Source organism: Quercus suber, unplaced genomic scaffold (assembly GCF_002906115.3).
Source record: "Quercus suber isolate HL8 unplaced genomic scaffold, Cork oak 2.0 scaffold_500, whole genome shotgun sequence".
NCBI classification, from domain to species: Eukaryota; Viridiplantae; Streptophyta; class Magnoliopsida; order Fagales; family Fagaceae; genus Quercus; species Quercus suber.
Genome location: NW_027069949.1, coordinates 428,510 through 446,946, shown reverse-complemented (window position 1 = coordinate 446,946; position 18,437 = coordinate 428,510). Strand labels below are relative to the sequence as shown.

The 18,437-nt window shown below is 35.1% G+C and overlaps 2 protein-coding genes and 1 non-coding gene across 4 annotated transcripts; 1 reads left to right on the top strand and 2 right to left on the bottom strand.

Annotated features, from left to right (window-relative positions):
- The first annotated feature begins 3,789 nt into the window (after positions 1–3,789).
- On the top strand, positions 3,790–3,862 carry TRNAF-GAA (transfer RNA phenylalanine (anticodon GAA)). Its single transcript has one exon. It is a non-coding gene; the product is annotated as a tRNA-Phe (tRNA).
- Positions 3,863–8,095: 4,233 nt separating this feature from the next.
- LOC111999498 (ATP synthase gamma chain, chloroplastic) lies at positions 8,096–9,714 on the bottom strand. Its single transcript, XM_024031623.2, is given in 2 exon segments — positions 8,096–9,109; positions 9,111–9,714. Coding segments are annotated over 2 exon segments (1,122 nt in total). The 5' UTR covers positions 9,551–9,714; the 3' UTR covers positions 8,096–8,427.
- A 3,852-nt stretch (positions 9,715–13,566) lies between these two features.
- Positions 13,567–17,340, bottom strand: LOC111999478 (pentatricopeptide repeat-containing protein At1g11710, mitochondrial). Of its 2 annotated transcripts, XR_010624923.1 has the most exons (3): positions 17,082–17,340; positions 13,974–16,047; positions 13,567–13,888 (listed from the first exon to the last, which is right to left on the bottom strand). XR_010624923.1 is itself a non-coding variant. In XM_024031605.2 (2 exons), exon 2 carries the CDS (start codon positions 16,007–16,009, stop codon positions 14,048–14,050), a length of 1,962 nt encoding a protein of 653 aa, XP_023887373.1. In that variant the 5' UTR covers positions 16,010–16,047; positions 17,082–17,340; the 3' UTR covers positions 13,567–14,047. The 2 variants fall into 2 exon arrangements, 1 of the variants encoding a protein (XP_023887373.1); XM_024031605.2 differs by having other exon boundaries at positions 13,567–16,047.
- Between the last annotated feature and the right edge of the window lie 1,097 nt (positions 17,341–18,437).

Here is an 18,437-nt window from a genome sequence, read left to right as displayed (position 1 = left end):
CTTGGATAAATACAACCTCTTCCAACTAGCTAACCTACGCTCCATCTTCTCCAAGATAGGATTCCAAATAGTCTTATCTTTATAAGAAGCACCCAACGGGAGACCTAAATATTTCAACGGAAGAGCAGACTCCCTACAGCCCAAAATCTCCACTAACTCATGAAGATTAGACACATCCCCAACTGGAACCAATTCAGACTTACCTAAATTAATTCTCAGCCCTGACATCTCCTCGAATCTAGAGAGAATCCCACGCAAAGCTGTAATATGAGTGCTGTCGGTGTCACAGAAAACAAGAGTATCATCCGCGAACAATAAGTGAGACACCGACATCAAGGAACCAGCTTCATTCCCAACTGTGAAACCCAAAAACTAACCAGCTGCAGTAGCCGCAACCAACATTCGGCTCAAGGCCTCCATGACAATATCAAGAAATGGGGATAAAGGATCACCTTGCCGAAGTCCTCTAGAACTCCCAAAAAAAGTCAGAAGGACAGCCATTGATCAAAATGGAGAATTTGACAGTTGAAATACAACACTTGATCTACCTTCTCCACTTTTTAGAAAACCCACACTGTTGTAACAAAAACATGAGAAACTCTCAATTCACATGGTCGTACGTTTTTTCAATGTCTAGCTTGCACAATACCCCCGAAATCCCCGCCTTCAATCGACTGTCTAAACACTCAGAAGCAATAAGGACAGATTCTAAAATTTGACGACCTTTCACAAAGGCATTCTGAGATTCTGAAATAATACCATGAACCACCCTTCGCATTCGATTGGCTAACACCTTAGCGATAATCTTGTACAACCCACCCCCACCAAGCTAATAGGCCGAAAGTCTTGGACATCCACAACATCAACTTTCTTAGGAATAAGAGCAAGAAAAGTAGTATTAAGGCTCTTTTCAAACACAACATGTTCATGAAAAACATGAAGCACATTCATAATATCATTTTTCACTATGCTCCAACAAGACCAAAAAAATGCCATTGTAAAACCATCTGGACCTGGCGCTTTATCACCTTTGAACTCATGGACCACTCCAGAAACTTCTTCCTCATCAAAAGGTCTGTCCAACCAAGTGGCATGTTCCTCAAAAATTCTAGAAAAAACAACCTCATCCAAAAGAGGTCGATGTACTACATTCTTTGAGTAAAGCTACCTATAGAATTGAGTAATACACCCCTCAATGATCCCCTGATCCGAACATAACTCTCCATCCACCATAAGTCTATCAATAGTGTTGCATCTTTTATGAGAATTTGCAATACGGTGAAAGAATTTTGTGTTCCTATCTCCCTCTTTAAGAAAAAGAGCCATAGATTTCTGTCTCTAGCAAATCGCTTCCAACAAAATAGACTTTTCTAGCTCTCCATGAATATGATCCTTTTCCCTCCTTTCCTCCTTAGTAAGAGCACGAACTTTCTCAATAACTTCCAACACATTAAAATCTTTCCACAAGTTTTGCACCCTAAGACCTATATTACCAAACTCCTCCACATGCCATCTCTTCAAATCCAATTTCAGCATCTTCAACTTGTTAGCCAAAGAAAAACTAGGAGTTCCTTAGAAAAGATAGGACTCCCACCAAGAACTCACATTTTCCAAAAAGCCCTCATCCTTTAACCACGTGTTCTCAAACCTAAAGGTTTTTTGCCTCTGTGTAAATTTCCGTCCTCTAAGAAGGATAGCAAAATGATCCGATATCAACCTAGGAAGACGGCGTTGACAAACAGATGGAAAATTCTCCTCCCAATCTACGGACAAAAGAAACCTGTCCAATTTGGAACTAGCAACAACCTCTCTAGAGTTAGACCAAGTGAAAATCCCCCCAACCAAAGGCAGATCAACAAGACTTTGCTCAGAAATAAAATCTGAAAACCAAAGCATAGTTGAAGTGAAACTTGCAGAACCAGACCGTTCAGAAGGAAAACGCACCACATTAAAATCACCACCCACACACTAAGGCACATCCCACCAACTACGCAAGCTAGATAACTTGTCCCATAAGAACCTCCTGTCTCTATCACTATTGGGCCCATAAACACTAGTGAAAGCCCAAACGAAATGATTCGCCACATTTTTGAATTTACAAGAGATAGAGAAACGACCCACCGCTTCCTCCACCTTATCCACAGCCCTGTTGTCCCACATCAACAAAACCCCACCAGAAGCACCAACCGAGCCTAAATAGAGCCAATCAACATGTTGACCCCTCCACAAGCTACAAATGGCACCTTTATTAATAAGCTCCATCTTTGTTTCTTGCAGACAGACAATATCCGTTTTCCACTTTCAGATCAAATTTCTAACCCAAAGCCGCTTGTCCTGCTCATTCAACCCTCTCACATTCCAAGAAACAATTCTCAAATTCATTGATGCACAACAACAACCCGATCCTACTATCATTCCTACTCTTTTCTGGCTCCTTTTCCTCACCGCACGAGCTCAATAAACTCTTCAACTCACGATGCCCCTTGAGTCCAGCCTTACCCAACTTCCTCTTAGAGTCTACATCAATCATCCGCTGTTTTCTTCGCTCTTCTAAAGCTAATAGCAAACCGAAACCCTCTAGCGAGGTCCCGACAGATTTCTGGAAAGCTTTAATTCTATTAGTTACCCAAAGTGACAACTTGGTGCTATCAACATCAACCTTACCCCCAATCTTCTCAGTTGTAGGAAGCTCCTTTCCCACAGAATTAACCATCGCCAGCGGTGCCACTTCAAGTGGGTCTCCTAAATGATTCCAATCCAATAACCCCTCAACAGAGTCCCACTCCTCACCCTCTGACCCAAAATCAGAGACAACAGAGCCCCCAACACCCTCAAACTCAGAATCCCAACTAAACAATATGTCCCTCATTAACAAGAGAAGCCAAACCTGGATTAAGTTCACCCTTCGGAATAGGTTGATTTGACACAGAATCAGGGGAGCGATATGCGGATAGCGGAATAACGATTTTCAACCTTACCCCCATTCTTGAGTTTAAGTCTTTTTTATTTTCTACTCTTCTTGAATGGTGTTTGGTGTTACCTTCTTTTTCTTGTATTTCCCTTTCTGGGTTGCTTGATCTTTGTACTTTATTTTCTTGATGTTTTTGCCTCTTTCATACATTTCCTATGTACAGGGTTGTGTTCTTTCAATAAACTTTTAAGTTACTTATCAAAAAAAAAAAAAGTTTTCAGTTCTACATAATGTTTGGAGGGGTAATTATAGGTCACCAACGAGCACTAGCATTGGAGGGTGTAAAAACCCTCTGGTTGCTATTTTAACAACCAACAACCCAAAATCTGGCCACATCCGGGGGTTGGTCTCTATTTATTTTTATCAACTATGAACAGTTGGTTCTCATATACAACCCAAAATCTGGCCACATCCGGGGGTTGGTCTCTATTTATTTTTATCAACTATGAACAGTTGGTTCTCATATATGAGAACCAACTGTTCACAAGGATGTAAAAAATTTATATTATTTTAATGAGGAAAGAGAGACAAAAAGGTAGAGAGGAAAGAGAGAGATGGGAGAGAAGAGAGAGAATTGATTTGTTTATATTATTTTTTTGGTATAGTTTATATTATTTTAATAAATTGTATGTAAAATAGAAACTGGGATGTTGGGTGAGTTATAAAATAGGATGGTAAAATAGATAAAGTAAGTTTTGAGGAAGTAAAATAGACACTTTTTTGCATCCCCGGATGTTAGTAAAAGGTATTACTACTACTTCATAGGATAACTTCCCATGGTGCAAACAGGGGTTCGATTCCCAACTGGTGGATAATTTGCGGGGATAGCTCAGTTGGGAGAGCGTCAGACTGAAGATCTGAAGGACGCGTGTTCAATCCACGCTCACCGCACGCATCCTTGGGATTGGGGCTTTGTTAGAGTAATAGACTAGTTATTGGATAAAACTCCGTTGATTAGGATAATCTCTCTATGTGGATTGCCAGCCTTGATTTCAAGAGGAGAATTACTTTGGTAGCAGTAGGCAGTAGCACTTTTGTTCTGCTCTAAATCTTTCTTTTGACTTACTATTTGAAGATGTGACATCTCATCTTTGAAAAATTTGCAATTAGTGAGGTTGTTCTCAGGTTTCATGCTGATTTCTAACTAGAGATTAGATTTGGTGTGAAGAATATGATTAACAAAATGCCAAGAATATTATTAACAAATTTGCAATATTTTAATTTTTTTTGGTCTTGTGAATCAAAGTTGCACCATTTTCAGTCTTGATGTTTCTGTATTCAAAGATTTGTAATCCATAAATCTATTGAAAGAAATTTTCTTTTACCTGTTGGAGATCAAGAACTAGCATCCCCCCAAAAACCAAAAAAGGCACCTTAGAGGACAGTAGAAAACTGTGGCCATTTTAGATTCCTGGAGCAAGATAAAAGAAATATGAAATTTTGACTTTTTTGGAATCCCATGCCTTCATCTAAACAATTTGAGAATATTTGAAGATGAGACATTTCCTCGTCTTTGAAAAAATCACAATTAGTGTGGTTGTCCTCAGGTTTGATGCCATTTTCTAACTAGAGAATATATTTGGTGAGAAGAATATAATTAACAAAATGGTAAGAATAATATTAACAAATTTGCAATATTTTCATTTTTTTGGTCTTGTGAATCAAAGTTGAACCATTTTCAGGCTTGGTGTTTCTATATTCAAAGATTTGTAAACCATAAATCTATAGAAAACAATTTTCCTTTACCTGTTGGAGGAGATCAATAACTGGCACTCCATCCCTCCAAAAAAAAAAATAAAGGCACCGTACAGAAAAGTAGAAACCTTTTTGGAATCCCTTGCCTTCATCTAAGCAATTTGAGAATATTCTTTTCCAGTCAACAATGATCAGATAGGGCTGAAGTATCAGTTGAGTTTATCCTCTTGTCTAACACAAATAGCTAACAATTTTCAATTTACATGGTCATACAACTCCTTTTCGAAGATATTGTAACTAATAAGCAATTCATTTGGTCATAATACTCTTCTGTAAAGATATTGTAGATCATAAGCTATAATCTAGAGGCAAGCTCCTTTCCCCCTTCCTTATTTTTATGAACAAGGACACGGCCATAGGACTCCTTTTTGAAGATATTGTAAATGATAAGCAAATTCATGTGGTCATAGAACTCTTCTGTAAAGATATTGCAAACTATAAGGGTTTTATTATTATTATTATTATTGCTAAGTTGTAGACCCAAGCATTGGGTCTTGAACTCAAGACCTCACCTCAATACCATCATTATGGGGGGAGGAAGTGCCAATTGAGTTATAGTTCATTGGAACATATTAGAAGCTGGTTTGGAGGCAAGATCCTTCATCACCCCCCCCCCCCCCCCTTACCCACTTCCCATCATTCCCACGTTCTCCAGGGATAGAGTTGTATTAGCGCTAGGATTCTCAGCTTTATTAATAGCCGACGTGACTTCCACCCAACCTGATGCTTGTCAGTCTCGAAAATCCCTCCCAAGAAATACACGATTTCAAATTTTGAAAATCCAAAGCAGCCTCCTTTCCTTTGTTTCCAAAACCTCCAGAGATCTGCCGGACTTTCTCCATCATCCTCACCGGTCTAAAGGTGGCACTCCTGTGCTTCACGCCATTATTCTGAAATAGCGGATGGATTGTCTTCCTCAACTGAACTCCAAAACTTCTCCATCCACTCCACAATTTTCCTTCCGGTATGACAATGGAAACCCTCCGGCGGCCTTTATCTAACTCAGAGACCAGCAGAAATGAGCCATGAGCATTGGACCCCAGCTGGAGAATAAGCACGCTATTACCCTCCCTGACCGTTCTCGCAAACTGACCCTGATTTGGCTTAGATAACAACTCCTCAACGTGAAACAGAATTCTTTTAGCGCACTCCTTACTCATACTGACAGAACGAAAGAAACTCCTACTTCTCTCATGAATACGTAAAAGGAAAAACGACCCCCTTCCTCAATAGCAAACTCAAAAGTTTTTGCTTCAATGAAAACAAAAGTAGAACCTCCCAAGATATTGAAGAGAATCCCACAGGCGTGTCAAAGAATTTTTCTTCTGTAAAAAGATATGCTTGTTCTAAATTTGAATAATTCCTTGAAATTTTGATACGTCAGAAATTACTTTTGGCTCTTATATGTCTAGAAGAAGAATCTTTCTGTCTTTCTTTCTTTGTTTTTTTTCTTTTTGTGTGTTTGTGTTTACAAGCTTATCATCGAATTCTAGAATTTTGAATCTTCTTGATGCTTGTCTACCTTATTGGAAATCAGGAGATTGATAAACAAAAGAAACTAAGGTTTAGGTTTATTTGAGTTGAGGTTCTAAGTCTGTCATCGTCTTGGTTTAGTTTCTGAAAATTTCTAAAATTTAGATTTTCTGTGTTTATTAACTCTAAAATTTACATTATGTTGTCTATGCAACTTATGATAATTTAAGCATAAGATCAGGATATACATATTGAAGTTTTGAAAATATGATTTTGAGTTGAACTTTTAACATGGGGAATAGAATTGATATTTTGAGTTTTTTTTTGGTCATCATGGTTTGAATTGAGAGTTCCATATTTGAATGAAGTTTGAGAAGATGACTTTTATGCTATCGTTTTTCATATGACCTAGATTTTTTATTCCTAATGTAGATTGAGATCAATCAATAATGACAAACATAATAGTAATATAATTAATATGAACAGCATAGAAGGTATGTTGATTAAATGTTTATGCATATATAAAAAAGTAAACACTATCGCAGGCTAGATCTCAAATTGCCATTTTGTTAATGTTATCACCTTGAAAATGCTGAGATTATTATATTGTAAAGTTCACATAAATTAAGAGATCTCAACTGTTTATATCAAGTTTACATTAATTTTCATTATACACTGTTAATAGACATCAAATGTTTGCAACAGTAATGGACAGAAACATATACCACATCAGTGGTTTGATTGGTTGTATTTAAGTGTTCTGGTTCAGCCTTAGCAACATAGGCTTTTTACTCTTAGAAAAATTCCAAATAAGTTCTCCCTCTCTCTCTCTCTCTCTCTCTCTCTCACACACACACACACACACAAGCATATATTGACTTGGTTGGGAATTTTAAAATATTTCCTTCTTTCTGGTTACATAATTAGTTCCATTTATACTTCTTTTATTGTCAGAAAACTGAAATCATAAGAGTTGCTATATTTATAAGGACTTTTAGGTAGACTTTCAGTTTTGATAGATAGGTTTCCTCTTAACTTGCTGAAAACAGAATGCTACACATGAACTCTTTTGAGGATTTAGTACACATGAAATTAGATATAGATAGCCCAGACATTTGGAATTATATAGATAATTTACTTTTTTCTTTCTATGGTCTTTAAATTTAATAACAAAGAGAATTATAAACTACTTATTTTTATACAGTTGGATGGAGAGTATTCCATTCTAAGCTAAACATTGCAGAGCCACGCAACCGAACACCAGTGAACAATCTAAGGACCAATTCGCAGAAGTGGGAGATGATGATAGAGATTTAGGTATCACCTCTTATTACTTCATAGCTATACAATCAAAAGGATTTGAGGAAAAAAAACACATGATAAATAACCAAATTAGGTTAGAAACATTTATGAAAGTCCTGCTTAATGGAAGAGGAAATGTTTGAACACTGGGATCACTTCTGAGATGTTTTTATAGGAGGTACATGCTAAACCTCCTTGTGTATTATGAATTTTAGAGAACCTTATTGGTAAATTGCTTCCCCACCTTCAATTCTTAATTGGATAAAATTGTGGCCTGATACGCCATAAGATTACTAAAGTGCATTCTCTGATTGCTACACTAATGGTGGCATATTTAGAAACATCATCCTAAGTTAACTGCGAATAAATTGATTCTGCACTGTCACAAGTTAAAGGAATCCAGTTAAACTAATAGTGAAATTCCAATTTCAGAATATGTTTGTCATTAGTAATACTGAAACTCAGTCTTCAACATCAACCCTGTTTGGGCACTATGCATAATAATAGCCATTTCATATTATGAAAGCCATAGAGTAAATGAATTATACTAACAAGAACCAACATGTGGGATATATCAATTATCAAGTGACCATGGAAATTAATAAGAGCTGCAATAACACAGCAATGTACAGTTCTTGCATAGATTATAACTCAGCGTGCCATGCAATGAGAATTTCAAATATTACAAGTTTATAATGGTAGAAAAAAAAAATGACATAAAAAGAAGTACAAGTTTATTGCTCCTATGTTCCAAAATACATTGCAGTTCTCATTGTGCACAAAGTTCATACGCATGAGAATTACAATGAAAAAAGTGTAAATTCTGAATAACTGTTCTTAAACAAGCATATTTGAATAAATTAAGAATCCCCATAAAAGTACCTACTAAGAAGCAAACTGTGGTGGACACAAGAACCAGGGTTTCACTAGATTTGAGCATTGGCACCAGCAACAATCTCCAATATCTCGCCTGTAATTTTGGCCTGGCGTTGCCTATTGTAGACCAAAGACAGGGACTTCTTTAGCTCAGATGCATTATCAGATGCACTGGTCATGGCGCTCATCCTAGCAGCAAGCTCACTCGCTAGTGATTCCTGCAATGCCCTCAAAATCTGACTGTTCAAATAGAGAGGCAACAAAGCATCAAGAATCTGAACTGGGTCCTGCTCAAACTGCAAAATTGGTGAGAAATCTACTGTCTTAGTCCTCACAACATCTCTCTCCACTGTCAGTTTCCCCTCCCTAGTTGTTAGCCTGAAAAACTCATCCTCAGCAGCATCCACACATGTTCCATTTATATCACAAATCTCACCCTTTGGTGAGAGTGGAAGCAAGGTATGAATAACTGGCTCAGACTTAACCAAAGACACAAACTTGGTGTACAAAAGCTCAACTTTATCAACCTCCTCACTAACAAAGAATGAGAAAACATCATCAGCAATAGCCTGAGCTTCTTTAGCAGTAGGAAGTGAACCACCCTCAAGAAACTTATCAACCGGAATATAAGGCCTCCTACGGAAGTAAGTGTTACCCTTTTTACCAACACTAATAACAGTATAAGAAAGACCAAGACCCTTCAATTCAGCAATCCTTGCTTCAGCTTTTTTTGATTTGATTGTTGAAATTACCACAAAGACCCCTATCACCAGTGACGACAACCAAAGCAACCTTCTTGACAGGCCTAACCTTTGTAAGAGGGACATCTACATCATCAGTTTGTAGCTGCTCATTGATGTTGTAAAGTACTTCTACAAGAGTTTCTGAGAAAGGTCTGCCATTAACAACAGCTTCTTGTGCTCTCCTGACTTTAGCAGCAGCAACAAGCTTCATAGCCTCAGTGATCTTCTGTGTGTTCTTTACAGAATCAATACGCTCTCTGAGCTCACGGAGACCACAATGGATTGGAGTTACAGATCGAGAAGGATTGCAAGAGGTTGAGTTATGAGAAGGAACCTGAAAAGGGTTGAGGAAAGAACGGAAGGAAAGTGCAGATGCATCAGAAAGGGAAGGTTTTGAGGACACCCACATTGTTAAATTTGAGCAAGACATGGTTTTAATGGAGGTTTTTGAGCTATGGAGGGACTAACTATGGGGAGAGAAAGAGGGTCCGCTATGTGGGTTTGGTTTTTTTTCTTTTTGTGAATTCTTATCTTCATGTTGTTGTTTCTGGTGTTAGAGGAAATGAGTGGAGGGAAAGGGAGAGAGTGGATGAGGTTTTGGGATAAGGATTTTGACCGTTGGAAATTGCTTGGGCAGGATTTTGATTCTTATTTTATCTTTTAATTCATGGTGGGGTCCTCTCTGATGTGGCATCATCTGATTGGGGGTATTGGTCTCTGACTCTCTGTTGCATGAGATGAGAGGTTCCTAATAAATAAATAAAAAGGTATATGCGGCTATGCGACTGGGATACTTTCTCTGAGCCAAATTGAGTTCAGTACTGTGTTTCTTTGTTCATTTGGGATACAGCAGTAACCAGTAAATGTACAAAGTAAAACATAGCTCTTAAATAGTAATAACTAGATAAAGCAGTCATTCTCATATGTTGTTAAATGTAGAGATTAAAACATAGCTCTTAAATAGTAATAACTAGATAAAGTAGTCATTCTCTGAGCCGAGTGCTAGTTTATTTGAGTCTGCCGTTGTAACTATTGAATTTATTAAAAATAAGAATTGATGGTTTGCTACAAGGATTTGAAATTGTAAATCAAGCAATTATTATTAAGTTACGAGACTCTTGATATTCTCGTATATTTTTGTTTTACAATAACTTCGGTTATTTACTTATTTTGGTTTCATATAACTTTTTTCTTTATTGATTTTTTCTTAAAAAATAACTTGGATAAAAGTGGAATTACACTTTAAGAAATCGAGGCTTTATAACTGACACAAAACTAAATCTGTATATAAAAAGTGTCGATTTTTTAAAGCAACAGTAAAAACCTATACTAGTTTTTGGTTTGTTCAATCTGCACTGTTTTGGCCTCTTCTCTTCATTTTTGGGGGGGGGGGGGGGTAACATCATTGTTGAACTCTTTTATATTTTTTAATATTTTTATTTACATAAGTAAAACTCAATTGCTTATTGTTGGAAGATGATAATTTTTGTTATCATTATTAGAAGTTTTTAGTGATTGGATATTGCCTTTAACAAATAGGTATCAAAATTCTCATACGAATGAGATTAATTTTGTATGACAAACATTTTTTATGTATATAGTTTCATATTACTTCATATAAAAATTCGATTTTAATTTTCTCACTCAAGAGGTAGCACATGCCTTGCACGTGCCACCTAAACTATATATATAAAAATAGCCAATGAGTATATACAGCTACAGTAATTTTGATTTGTTCAATGTTCTCAGTTAAACCTCAATGAAAGCTTGATTCTTAAAATATTCCACTGTGTATTTTCTAAAATACTCCACTAAATTTTAACATCTCAAAAATTTTCTTCACATATTTTGAGTTTTAGATGATAGTAATGCTTAGAAAGTTGGAATGATAATATAAGGTGTTGTATTTTTTACCTAGAGAACATTAATTTTCTAGATTTAGATCTTCAAAACTTATAATTTATTTAATGGAAAAGTCGATGACCCATGTCTTTTGTTTTTGTTTTTGTTTTTGTTTTTATGCCTAAAATGGATCTTCATTAAAAACTAATTAAACTAAAAATTGCACTTAGCCTCATGTAGAATGATAAAAAAGAAAGTATGAATGAAAAAATTTTCATTGTATATGGTTGAAGGTATTTGATGAAGAGTTTTAGTTCTAGCATATAACATCATTCATTACGAAAATTTAAATATTATGACAACGTTTTAGTAAAACTCAGTTGCTTATTGTTAGAAAATGATGACGTTCCTTATCATTCTTAGAAATTTTTAATGAGTGGATATTGCCTTCAGCAAATAGGCATCAAAATTCTTATATGAATGAGATTAACTTTGTATGACATATATAATTTTTATGTATATAGTTTCATGCTTTTTCAAATAAAAATTTTATTTTAATTTTCTCACTCAAAAAGTAGCACATACCTTGCACGTGCCATCCACACTAGTAAAATAAAAATAAGCTAAGCCAAACTCTAAAAATTATTTATTTTGGTTTAGTTTATTCAACCAACAAGATGGTGTAATTGAGCTCATCAAAAAAAAAAAAAAAAATGAAAAGAAAAGATAGTGTTAGTGAGTAGGCATCCATGTCACCAGAGGAACGCGTCATATTTCTTGTAAATTAGTCACTAGTATTTGAAGAAAGGATATTCCATGTAATTTTATTTTTTATTTTTTATTCTTTTTGTTTTGGAAAAGTGGTTACTTTTAAAAATAGAAAAATAACAAAAATAAATAAAAAGAGCAAGTTATGGTCCATCGCATCTTGCTGGTCATGATGTGTGTCACATTGGCATTATTTGGCCACAACAAACTTGAATTTTGAGAATTTCACAATTAAATTAATAACAAAAAAGACAAACTAAAATTAGGGCACCACACAATCATTCTTACCGGTATTATTATTGTCATAGTCCTTGACCATATGGACAAAATATCGATTTTTATGTGTACAAACAGATTAATGTATGTCATCATATTCGACATATTGATGGAGATGTAATAATTGTGTACAAAGACTATATCCTTTATCATTAACACGGTTTTTGGCTTAGTCTTGGCACTCACTCAGATTATTGTATGTCACCATATTTGACATATTGATTTTTTTTTTTTTTGCTAAACTTCAATGTCATAACTCAAATATTTGACATATTGATATTTGACATGAAAGTTTCTTCATATAAGACGGAGTAATTGCTTCGGAGATGCTTGTACCAATTTCGCTCAAGCTTAGTAGAAAATATGCATATATAGATGTGGATCATGTATGTTTCCTTATAACATTTTATGTTAAATAGGTGATAAGTTTACTTGTCATGTCTTTCTTTATGTTGTGAATATCTGTTAATTATTTTTATGGAAATAAATATCATGGTAGAAACATAAGTACTGTATCTTTATTTCATCTAATAAAAATTCATTTATTTTGAACTAGAATTATTGATTTTTATTTATTTTTTAACTCAATGTTACATTGAACAAAGTGAAGATATTTAACATTTGCTAACTATCTAGTACATTGGACAAGATAGCAACTAGTTTCGTGTAAGAAATTAGTCACTACTCTTCAATATATATTAGTCACTACTCACTAGTATTTGAAGAAAGGATATTCCATGTAATTTTTTTTTTTTAATTCTTTTTGTTTTGGAAAAATGGTTTACTTTTTAAATAGAAAAATAACAAAAATAAATGTGTGTCACATTAGAATTTTTTGGCCACTACAAAATTGAATTTTGAGAATTGCACAATTAAATTAATAACAAAACGAAAAGACAAACTAAAATTAGAGCACAACAAAATCATACTGGCTATATATTATTGTCATAGTCGTTTGACATATTGATGTAGATTGTAATAATTATAAACAGAGACTGTAACCTTTATCATTAACACGGTTTTTGGTTTAGTCTTTGCACTTACTCATGATTTTGATCCAAAGTTTAGGCAGCAGGAAAAAGGGAAAGGGGGAATGAAGAAGATATTTAAAATGAAATGTTAAAATTAATAAAAAAAAAAATTCAAATGAATTGTTCATACAATTTAGTTTAAAAATTGTTGTTAAAATATATTCAAAATGATTTTTTATTTTCATTTAAAAAAAAATTTGAAGTTGTTGGAGGGATCAATTTGTTTTTAAACCAAAGCACAGGAGATATTTTTGCATTTTTTGCTTGATTTAAAAAATTAAATAAATTAAATAAAAAAAAAAAAGAAAAAAGAAAAGAAAAGACAAAAAAAAAAAAGTGAAATCTGTATGAGGACATGCAATTGCCAATATGTGCACAAGAAAATCTGCCTACATGTAAATTCAAGAATTTAAGAGCAGCTGGAACTTCAAAACTATTTCCAGGGAGATCACATACAGTATTCAATCCCAAGAAAAAAAAGAAGGAAAAAAAAAAAAAAACATTGATGGTAGAAATATCAGTAAACCACTGGCACGAAAAATCAGAGAGACTAGAATTCATTCCAATATTAAGAGCTCAGATCATCTGAAACCCCCTTTAGTATGATGTTTAAGAAGAAATTTTACATCATTTTTTGGATAAACCAGCAAACTCCTTTTTCCCTCTTCTTCTCTGCAAAACAAGGTAGACGAGTTTGAGTACTCTGTGATCTCCAAGAAGAAATCCCTGATAAGTGCATACCTAAGTGACCCAATAGAGCTAGATGCCATCCTTTGGCAATATGAGCCTCACAAAATTCAACTGCAAGCACAGAGCAAAGAGATTGTGCACATTGACCACTCATCCACCTGCTGCAACGGTAAATCAGCACATTCTTCACTGAACTGTCTAGGTGTCTTGAAAGCACAAATTTATATTGGAAGAATGAAGCCTTACATTAAGGAGGTGATTGTATAGGCAACTTGCCATGCTAAAATGTGTGATTCGAAGCTCACTTTGCCATTCCGAACTCAAGTGTCCACGTTGTCTTCTTGAAGAAGTGGGCTAACAATGGCCCTATATGTTGGTCTATCAGGGATCACTCCCTTAAGCACCATCTCATCATGTAATTCAACCACCTCCTCTGGAGTGCAATTCTTGCTGAAATGGGTAATAAGTGTTGTGTATGATATGGAATCAGGAACAACGCCATGATGAGCCATCATCTTCACAAGGTCTTTTGCCTGTTGAAAACACCCAAACTTGCACAAGAAGTTGATTAATGTATTATAAGTGACTCTGTTCTCTAAAATCCCCAACTTTCTCATTTCTGAAAACAAAGCAAAAGCCACTTCAATCTTCCCACTGAAGCAATAGCCATTAATCAGAGTATTATAAGTTATCACATCAAATAAACCCATGCTCTGTAAAACATTTTTCAAGAGTTTTGCAACATCCATCGCTGCCTCTTTGCATAAACCATTTATAACAGAATTATATATAATCAAGTTGGGATTTTCTTCCGCCTTTATCATTCGGTCGTAAATCTGTACTGCATGCTCTACATTGCCTTCCTTGCAGTACCCATCAATCAAACTACCATATGTAACAAGGTCAGGAATTAAACCGTGAACAAACATACTGCCTAACAGTTGCTTGGCTCCTGACATATTTTTGCTTCGGCACATATAATTTATGAGAATATTGTGAGAAAAAGCATCTTCAAGGAGGTTCTTTCCTATTACCTGGTTATTCAGTCTAAGAGCTTCAATCACATATCCATTTCTGCAAAGCCCCTTCGTGAGGATCGAGTATGTGAATTGATCAGGGCATATACGCTTATCAATCATGTCAGACAATAGCAAAGAAGCTCCCTCCATATCTTCTACCTTGTAAAGCCAATGGATAACTGTATTGTAAACAACAGTATTAGGAATTAAGCCCCTTTCCACCATTTCATTACACAACTTAAAAGCCTCCTCCAAACTCCCTCCTCTTGCATGCCCATCTATGAGAGTCCCATAGGTCCTTTCATTGGACTCAATACCCACCTTAGTCATTTCAATACGCACTTCTTCTGCCAATGCTATGTTCCCGATCTTACAAAACCCATTAATGATACAATTATAAGTAACTGAATTGGGCCTTACACACCCCCCTGACATCACCCCCATCTTCCTTACAAGCTTCAAGGCAAGTTCCAAGTTGCCCATCTTGCAAGCTCCATCTATGATCATGTTAAAAGTAACAACATTGGGCCAAATTTCATCCTTCAACATCCGGTAAAATACCGAGATTGCTTCTAGTAATCTACATTCCTTACAAAGAGCATAAACAATCAAATTGAAAGTATTCACATTTTCACTATACCCATATGAAATCATTTCTTTATACACCTTCCAAAATCTATCAATCTCATTCAACTTCAAAAGGTGACCCAGAAAATTATTCCAAGCGTGAATTGTAACCCAACAACCGTCCATTCTCAACTTTTTGATCACTTCATAAGCACCATCGGTGGCCCCAAACTGAGTACAGGCCCTTACCAATGCATCAAACACCGCCGGACTTGAATCATCTCCTTCATAACTATTAATCAACCCTTCCAAAACATCGAATGGAGCCAATCCTCTTACACACATTAAGTTCCCCATACGAGCCAAGGCCTCATCGAACCTCCTCAATTTTACCAATAAATGAATTACAGCACAACAAGATTCCAATGAGTGCGAAAAATTCTTCTCTCCAATCCAATTGCAGAACTCCAAAGCTAACTGTGGCAAGTTCCAAAACTCGCCAACCACACGACATACTAATGAGTTGGTGATACTCAGAGACATTTGCTCCAAAAGTTTCCATCTCCTCTGCTTTAAATTAACACAAATTGCTCTAAAAACAATGTCCTCAGTACTTGGATTTGAGAACTGCTTACCAACGTGAAAACCCCGGCATATAAAAGTACTTCTTTTCCTTAAACAAAAGCTTAAAAACATAGAATGTCTAAAACCCAGTGCATCAAATGGCCTAAAACCTGCAACAATAACAAAAGTAAGGGAAAAACCAAATCAGTGTAGCTGATAATCCCATATCTTTTTTTATTTGAAATTATGGGTAACCCCCAAAAGATGGGTTTGCTCAAAAACATAGAATGGTGAAACTCCAGGTCATCAAATGGCTTAGTTTCTGCAATATATAGTCAAAGTAAAGGAAAACCAAAAAAGGTATAGCTAAAAAAAGTTTATGTCCTTTTTGATTTGGGATTATGACCCACACCCAAAAAATGGGTTGGCTTAAAAACATAGAACGGTTAAACACCAAGTCATTAAATGGCTTAATTTCTGCAATATATAGTCATAGTAAAGGTAACCCACATAAGTGCAGCTAACAAAGTTTATATCTTTTGATCAGCTATGCAATATTCATCTTCCAATACAATGATTTGGCTAGTATCCATCATCTATAGTCAAGATACATATTCAATATTCAGAATCAAATTAGAGAAAAGAAAAATATTTTTTAAAAAAAGCATTCCAACATTCAGGGCCCATTAAAGAATTCTCTCAATGAATTACTTACAAACACTAGAGTTAAGTTTTAGAATGTCTAAATCCAGAATCCTATATTTTTACTTACCCTCAATTACTTATATTTTTGAAAATCAAGTCAATATGAACAAGAACAAATTTTGTTTTTATAGATGAATCAAAGATAAATTCAATACTAAAGAAAAAGGAATACAATTGCTACAACCCAGCTAAATTTAGCATCACAAAAACAACACCAAAGCCACAATACAGGACAGCAAAACCCTCTTCTACACTGCACAAACAGTGCATTAATAATCAAACAAAACCAGCAAATCCAAAACTCACATTAATAATCAAATACAATTCTTTCAGGAAAAACAAATTAATAGATTAAAAAAAAAAAGTAAGTATTTCAAATATAAGAATTCAACCACATTAATCTACAATACTCCAAATTTTTATAAATAAAAAAATTGAAGGAATAAAAGTTATCAATGAATAAAAACAAAAGGAAATTTAGTATTAATGGAAGACCAACCTTTGAAAAACAAATGCAAATTTCTATGTTCGTCTGTGAAAGGGTGGTAGTTTTGACCGGTGGAGCGGCGGAGCAACGTACAAGAGGTGGCTTTGAGAGTCGGAGACTGGGTGGCTCGGCGGTGGAGGGAGAAGAGGGCTTGGGGTGACCGCTGGGAGCTGGGTTACTGGGTTACGAAGAAGTCGACGAGAGAGAGTGTGCGTATTAGGTTTTGTTTTGTTTTTGTTTTGTTTTTGTTTTTTTTTGTTTTTAATAGGTGGTGTAGTTAAGTGCTTAAGTTAACTGGCTTTAGTCTTGTAGCGAAAGAATTCTTTTTTTTTTTTTTTGAGAAGCTAGCAAAAGAAAAATTATAATACCACGGTACAATTTGTGTCATAATTGTCCACATGACAAAATGTAGGTGGTGAAAATAAAATTGTTAATCTATGTAAATGTGACAAATAGTAAATTATAGTCTAACACGTAAGATAGTTACAGTAAAAATTGTATCAATTTATGTAGCACTAAAACTAGTTGTAGTAAAAGTCTTTTGGGACTCACCTATTAGTGAGACAAAGGTCTTATACGCCCGACACATAAAATACTTTCTTAGTTTAGTTAAATAATCATATGTAGTGCACATGTTATTTTTACACATGTCAATTTATTAGAGAGAGAGAGAGAGAGAGAGAGAGAGAGAGAGAGAGAGAGAGAAGTACTTTTTTTTTGGCTAGTATTTGGATGACAAAATCGTTGTTTTGCTTTTTAAAAGGAAAAGTTTGGGCCTAAAACCCTAGTATAGTGTACACCTCGGCTCAGTTGGCTGTCCTTTGGTTGTGATGACTTTGAGGATTGAGCTCATATCTGCTGGGCTGGTGGGCCTGTTGGGATCGCACTTTTGACCCAAAAAAATCTCTCTCTCTCTCATGGATCATGATCTTGCTCAACATACAATAGACAATAGTTTTTTTTTTTTTTTTTTTTGCCTTATAGATACCATAATATTTGCCCTTACCATAGTTTGTTCCATAATAAATGTTCGTTACCATCAAACAAAAATATCAATAGATTTTTTTTGGTACAAGTGATAAAAGATTTTAACATTTGAGTTAATTAGATCTCACAAAAACATCAATAGATTCTTTTTGGTATAAGTGATAAAAGATTTTAACATTTGAGTTAATTAGAAAGATTTTAACATTTGAGTTAATTAGATCTCACGTACTAGATTGGGTTGAAGAGCCACTTGCAATTATTATCATCAGCTAACAAATGGCAAATTTATCCAAGCGGAGTTAGATACTGGCTTACTTTGTAATAATATCACCCTAACACTACATTATGGGTGATTGAAGGCTGGAGCAAGAACAAGTGTTT